The sequence below is a fragment of the Cheilinus undulatus genome, linkage group 17 (genome assembly GCF_018320785.1).
Source record: "Cheilinus undulatus linkage group 17, ASM1832078v1, whole genome shotgun sequence".
In the NCBI taxonomy this organism is placed as follows: Eukaryota; Metazoa; Chordata; class Actinopteri; order Labriformes; family Labridae; genus Cheilinus; species Cheilinus undulatus.
In genome coordinates, this window is record NC_054881.1 from 39,848,635 (window position 1) to 39,856,252 (window position 7,618).

A 7,618-nucleotide genomic window follows, 5' to 3' on the forward strand; every position below is an offset into this window, starting at 1 on the left:
TATAGTGAATAATCTTTGCAGATAAGCATTAAATAAAGGCTGAGAATTCATGCTCAAAAGCAGGTAGGAAACTTTACCATCCATGTCAAAGAACAATGAGATGAAACCTGATTAAATTGTCTTAGAGAAAATTAAAAGGAACAGATGCAGCAACAAATAAAAGGCCTTTACTTATAATTCAGACCTAAAGCATATTTACAAACTAAAAACCTCTGCAGGGCTTTAAAGGCTCAGTTTAACAAGAAAATGTATATATTACCTTTATTTAAGGGGTCCCAACAAATATTAAGCAAAGTCAGTGAACTAAAAAATACACTGTATAATACCTGCAGTCATGTTACAGTACTGAATTTCACAAGTGTCATGCATTAGCATAGTGACTTTCTGCCACACTGAAATATAAATCAGCCCTTTAAGAAGAGTTGAGATGGACTGCCATGCATTCATCTACAGCATTTACAATAGTGTGTAGAAAATATACATCTTAAGGCAAATATTTTCAGCAGTTAAGTTCTTCATATTGCCATCAGGGAGGCTAAATAACAAAAATTTAAGAAAAAAAGACGGAACTTGAAATAATGTTCTTCAAAGGCAATATAAAGGCATGTTTCCATTTGGGACGAGACGGGTTAGACCGTCTGGATGATGATCAAAAAAAGTGTTAGCAGCGTCCGCTCTTTCCAGTGAGTGTTTAAAGGACGTTTGTTAAAGTATCTCTTGTTGCATAATTCAGGAGGAGTTAATGTCACCTCGCTGTCGGGACAGTGACGCGCTGGAGCAACTGTACACCTCCACTGTCAGTACAGACACAGTTAGAGCAACTTTGACTCACATGTAGGGATGTAACGATACGTTCGACTCTCAATATGATGGATTATTATACTGAGATTATAATATGATATGCACAATTTTGTAATTTTTTTACAGGCATGAGACTTAAGTCAATTTATGAATAAATATAATAAACTGTTTTACATGCTGCTTCATGTTATGTGTGTTCAGATTTTTACCCGTTTCATCATTAGAGTCTGAGAGCCCTGTTGTAATTGTAGGCGTTCAGTTTTCCTCCACATTTTTGGGGCACTGAACATGCATTGATTTGCATGAAAATTGGCATGCATCTAAAGCTACGGAAAAATGAGAAGTTGATGTTTCAAAAATGATCCTCAGGAATTGCCAAACTTCTTCCATATGAGAATTACTGAGGCCACTGTGCTCTTAGGAACTTTCAGAGCTTTCCCCAGATCTGTGCCTGTCCACAATCCTGTCTCTGAACTCTGCAGGCAGTTCCTTTAACCTCATGGCTTGGTTTCTGCTCTGATACCATCGTCAGCTACGAGGCCTTCGATAGAGAAGTGTGTGCCTCTCTAAATCATGTCCAATCAATTTAATTTAGCACAGGTGGACTCCAATCAAGGCGTAGAAACATCAGTAAAGATCCAGAGAAATGGGCTCTGAAAGGCTCTGAATACTGGGAAATAATGGGATATTTCAGTTTTTTATTTTTAATAACCTTGCAAAAATTTCCAAAATTCTGTTTTCACTTTGTAATGATGGGGCACTGAGTGTAGATTAATGAGAATAAAAATGATTTTTTCAACTATAGCATTCAGCTTTAACATAAAATCGAGTCTGAATACCCTCTGAATGCACTTTTTATTAAATTACCCTGCATAAAGTTATAGAATATATAAATTTCTCCAGAAGCCTCCTCTCTCCTCAATGCTTGCCTCCTCCAGCTGCATTTAAGGAATTTGAAGAGCTTTCATCCTGGCCGAAGGGGAATGATTTGCAGGTCAGAGGAGAGAAGATGCACAAAATAATTAACTCTCAAACTTCTACAAATGTGGGTCATGTCTGCATACCCTTCGTCTTCAACTACTGATGTTGCATAAGATAAGACAAAAGCTGACCGTGCACTCGGTTGGTTAAAGAGTATTGCAATATATATTTTTGTAGTCCTTATCTGTACTGATTCTTTTATTCTACTGATAGATATCGTTACATCCCAACATGTTTTTTTTTTAACTAATTCTGATCCTGAAAGCAACTGATATGATCCAAGCTTTAAAGGTAACAGACAACTTCATGCTAACATCACATCTGTCACCACATAAAGCAGGTTTTACCCAGCTAAATTAAGCAGTCAGATTTTGGATATTCCTTATTGTGCTAACAGAAAAGATTCCACTGTTTCCTAAAGGGACTTCTATCACATCAACTATTACATTTGTTTGTATGTCGTGCTTCATTTTTCCAAAGTCATCATTCTTTTTACCCCCATGAAGAGCTGAGGACAGCAGGGTGGATCTGCCTTTTTTTATTTGTGCCATCTGTCGGCTCAAAGTAACAGCAGGATGAAGAGGTAGAGTGGGAGGAGGAGGTTGTCTATTTGGGACGTGTAGGCCTCCAGCATGGCCACCAGAGTGACAGAACCGACAATCCACGAGTAGCTGGAGTTCAGATTGATGCTCCCATCAAAGATAAGGAACATAGCAACAGCAATGATCTGAGCAAACACTGACGTCGCAGTCCCCTCCATGGTTTTCTTTGTGCCGGGCCAGCGTATCTCCCCCATGGTGCTGCCAAACACGGACGCCACAGTGTCTCCGACTCCAACGGCAAGCACACCTGCGTAAGGCACCAACCCGCCTGCACCAGGAAGTATCCCCTTAGGGGCGCAGGGTCCTGGAAACAACCATATCGGTAGAGACATCCCCATCAGCAGGTAGATGTGGGTCAGAATAAGAGGCCCAGAGTCTCGTTCATCCAGGAATAAAGTAAGGACCTGCCTGAGGAGCTGACCGAGCGGCCTGATTCGAAAATAACGCACATACTCCAGGAATAAGAAAACCGCCAAGCAGCCTACGGACGCCACATGGAGAAGCTGCCTGTCGTATATCAGCCCTGGAACATATGTAGCTACCACTATGAGGTGGAAGTACTTCCTGACAACTGTAGATGCCTGATGCTTTTTGGACCCGGACTGCCGCTGGTGGTTCTGGTGTAACACTACGCAAGTTGCCACGACAGCTAGAAACACCCAGTACCCCAGCAAACACAGTCTTCTGTCATTTAACGTGGCAAAGTCTAGCAACCACATGAGAGGGTGCCGCCCAATGAACAGGGAAAGCCATGGCATGAGGATCCCCAGAGCCAGAACGGCTGTCATCATGTGGAAGAACAGCGACGACACCCAGGTTTCAGACTCCATGAAGCAGAAGAGCAGGGCGAAGAAAATACCCAGCAACAACGAGCCCAACACTACCACTGGCAGGAAATAGTTCACAGGGTCGCCTTTGACTTCTGCTAAGTTCAGGGAACGTTTGATGAGCTGGTTGACAATGAAGCTGATCCCACCGACAATCAGGAGCGCCTCTCCAGGTGTGAAGCAGCGCGGCAGCAAATAAAGCACAATCAAGCTGAGATAAACGAAGATCAGCAGCACCTCTAGGACCTCGATGACCTCAGATACAGTCAGCGTCTGTTTAGTTGTGTAGAGAATTGCGCTGCCAGCCATGCCTGCGATAATGCAAGTGTTTGTGGGGACAGGTCTAGTGATGCCCAGAGCGATCAGGGAGAGAAACAGAGCCAGCATCATGCCTGTGATGGTGATCACCATGGAGAAGCGCTCAAAGTAGACATTCCCTGAGGCAGAGCACTTTTCTCTCAGCGCCAGGCCCAGTAAAGGCATCACCATGGAGGCAGGGACGATGCCGCTGCTCGCCGAAGGTCGGAACTGGAAAACGGCACCTCCTGACCTGAGCAGACGGTCCCATTTGTGTTGGACGTAGAAAGCCTGGATGAAGAGGGCTATGCTGCACCAGGAGTGCTGGTTCCAGACTGCCATGTGGACACACAGCACCACAGCCAAGACTACAGAGGACTCCACATAGACTGGATTGATCTGCATGGCTGCAGGGTGGATGGAGGCAGGCAGGGAGGAGGGGTGATCTGAACAGATGGTCTGCAACAATGAAGGCCGTCTTCTGTCAGTTCCTCTCTTTGGCACACTTCATCATTTGGCAGGCATTTTCACTGTCTCAGGATATCTGAAAGGGAGGAAAATTAAAAACAGTGAGGCCCCCATTCAGTCCTTTTTATTTTTTTAAAAATTGCTGGGAATTGCAAAAAGTTACACTTGTGCTGCCATACAATTGATGTGCGACACATGGCCCATTATAATGATATAATCACAATGCAGCAATTCGGCAATAATCAGTACAATACACCCAAAACAGTCCTATAAAGAAAAAGTGCATTTCTCCTGTGCAGCATTACCCAGACATCATCTTCTTTTGTCAGTAGATTTTTTAAACATCCTAGTTTTATTTTGGATGCTTACATTGTGCACACAGAAACATTATTTCACAAAAAACAAACACTACCAGGGTCTGAATTATTAGCCCCCTGTAGAACGACCTTTTTGTTGCGCCATAGCACAAACTACTGAAAAGTCAAGTTAAACTGAAGGTTATCTTCACATTTACACGCTTCAAAAACGTCAGTAAGGGTCTGAGCGGTCACTGGAGAAAGCATCACGGTAAAAACAGGATTGTTGATGCTCACAAAGCAGGAGAAGGATCTACGAAGTTATCGCAGTGTTTCCAAGTGTCAAGAACTGGAGTGAGAGAATTCAAAGAGAGCCACACAGTCCAGAACAAGCCTGGCAGAGGTAGGGCGGGAAAGATTTCAAAGACTCTGGAAAGAAAACTAGTCAGAGATGTGTCTAAAGACCCCAGAAGACCATCACTAGAGCTCTGCACAGGGATGGACAAAGAAAAAGTCCACTTCTGCAGAAGAGACACCTACAGGCTAGACTGAAGTCTGCTAAGGACAACCTGGAGAAAGATTCTCATGTCCTTTGGACAGATGAGACCAAACTAGAGCTCTTTGGCCACAGAGACATTGCATATGTTTGGAGAAAGAAGGGAGAGGCGTCTAACCCAAAGAACACTGCTGTGGTGATGCTTCATGCGGAACTGGGAATCTTGTAAAGGTGGAAGTTATCATGAAGAAAGAAGGAAAAATGAAGATTTGGAAGGAAAGCCTCAAGCATTCAGCAGCAAACTGGGTCTAGGTCATCTCTTTGTCTTCCAACACGACACCAACCCAAAACAAGCATGGCCCTTGGTGAAGAACTACCTCCAGAAAATTAAAGTGAACTTTCTTGACTGGCCTGCACAACGCCTGGACTTCAATCCCATTGAAAATCTGTATGGACTGAACCAAGGTCCATGCCAGGAGACCATCAAATCTTTAGAGATAGGCCAAAGAATGGGCTGGGATTATTCAGGAGACATGTCAGAAACTTGCTGGAGGTGCTAATAATTTAGACCCTGGTAGTTTTTGTGAAATAATTTTGTGTCTGTGTGCAAAGTAAAATAATGTATCCTCAATAAAACTAGAATGCTTGGAAAATTTGTGTTAAAAAATCTTTATTCTGTTTAACAGCACTTGGGAAATAATTAAAAACAAATGAAATTTTCACAGGAGGTATCCTAAAAATGCCCCCTTGTTTAGGTTTTTCCTTTTAAAGTCATGTATCATCAGTTTTTCTGACAATATAACATGATACAAAACTAAACAAATAAGCATTGGGGTCTCTTTACGCTGCAAGTCACTCGTTAACACGGTCATTCTTCAAACCATAACATCCTATCAATTATTTGTCCCACCCCTACATTAAATATAATGGTATCAGTAGTTGTCAGACTACGTTAACTATTCATAAGATCCCATTTTCATCGCACTATCCTCACAGTGAACCTTGCTCACACTTTATCTGCCTGTCATGGACTATGGCTGGTCTGAGTAGTCAGTACTAGATCCACACAGCTATCAAAAAGACCACAAAAGAAACGCCTGCTCTTTCTGCATCTCCTGAAACCTTTCATTGCGTGGGCTGGGATGATTTATACAGAGCTGTAACAGCTGTGTATGCTGAGTTCACACCTGACTACGATATCTGACGAAGAAATACTGTAGTTATTTGTTACAGCCATGCTAAAATAGCTCACTGGGGCCAGCTAACCCTCACCGAAGTGCCAAACGCGTTCATCTGCGAGCCAAGGATGCTGCAACCTCGGCTAACGGCAAAATACAGCTGACTCCACCGAGTTAGCATGACGAAACAGAGCAAAACACAGCTGAAATTTGTACAAAATACTTAATGACAAAGACAAGAGAACGTACCACATCAGTGCAGTGTTAAAAGGACGGAATAGCCTTTTGAATTGAATAGGTGACGTCCTCTTTGACTGATTTTCTTTCCTTTGTCAGTTGTCTCTTCTCTCACACCCAGTAGGAGGGGGCCATATTTGACAGCCGGATCACGTGGTACATCCATAAACTATCTCTTAAAGGCATAGTTTACGCTGTTTTAATATTATTTAGTAATGTTAAAGAATTACTGGAACTGTAACAGCAATGACGAAAAAATAGAGACTATTTTATTTTTCCGGGTAAATGCCATAAACCAACATGTTCTTTGCATTAAGCTAGAAAGACAGAATCATGAATCACACTTTCCGGCCACGAAAACCTTACGAAAATTTTTAAATTTCCTCTTAAACGGATGTTTGCAGGTTAAGATGTTTTATTCTCGTTAGAATATTGTATTTGAAGAACTGAGTGAATAATGAAAAAGCATCAAAAGTACGTTTTCTCGTCTGAAGATGGCAGTCTTTTTTTTTTTTTTTTTTTTTTGGAAAAAGTAGTGATGTGTCGCTCGAGAACGAGTAGGTTAAAAGAGCTTAACCCTTTACTTGAACGATAAGATCCGGATCTCGTTTGGGATCCGTTTTATATTCTTCCCCTCCTTCGTCTTATTATTATTATTATTGATAGTAATTCTTAACATTTTTAATAATGTTATCAATATATCATTATTATTACTGTCATTGTTATTACTATTTGTGCTTTCAGCTAATTAAAAAAAATCTAATTTAGTATAGGCTTTGTAAATAATTAATCAAATGAACTGCACCTGCCGATAATTTAAGAAAGGTTGCATTACTGGTAGATTTTAAGATAACAGTAACAAAAAATCAGAAAGACAAGCTTCCAGGTGGCATCAAAACTCTAGCTAGTCCTCTAGAAGATTGTCGACCTACTAGTCAATCAAGGGTGGTGTTAATCAGTGGAATATGGGTTTTATATATTTTTTCATAAAATAAAAAAAAAAATAAAAAATTGAGTTCCAGTTTAAGTTACAAAGCTACTTTAGCCAGTTGCATAACGGCATCAGTGTTATTAGTCAGCATGCATTCTTTAAATTGCCTTTTCACCCCTGTGATTAAGTCATCAAAAATAAATGGAAAACTTTGATAGAACTAATTATTATTATTATTATTATTATTATTATATATTTTATGTGTCTTTGTTTTATTTGATTGATCAGTAGGGATAACCTTTTCCCCACATTGCTCTACCCCAGCTACACCACACATTAAAGAAACAAGCATGACTGTGTAACATTGATGTGTTTTATCACGTGTGTCTTACAGCCAGTTATTTAATCTGACTCGCTATGTATTTTCAGAAGACAGTATATTTTTAAAAGTAATAATTTCATGAAAGTTTTATTGATTAAAAACAAAACTATAAGCATGACTGG

General features: G+C 40.8%; 1 protein-coding gene across 1 annotated transcript; it reads right to left on the reverse strand.

Annotated features, from left to right (window-relative positions):
* Nucleotides 1–108: 108 nt before the first annotated feature.
* dolk (dolichol kinase) lies at nt 109–7,540 on the reverse strand. The gene is made up of 2 exons (XM_041810291.1): nt 6,196–7,540; nt 109–4,052 (listed from the first exon to the last, which is right to left on the reverse strand). Exon 2 carries the CDS (start codon nt 3,911–3,913, stop codon nt 2,342–2,344), a length of 1,572 nt encoding a protein of 523 aa, XP_041666225.1. The 5' UTR covers nt 3,914–4,052; nt 6,196–7,540; the 3' UTR covers nt 109–2,341.
* Between the last annotated feature and the right edge of the window lie 78 nt (nt 7,541–7,618).

Coding starts and splice junctions, on each gene's coding strand:
- dolk (XM_041810291.1), bottom strand. CDS start 3,913: ATGCAGATCAATCCAGTCTATGTGGAGTCCTCTGTAGTCTTGGCTGTG.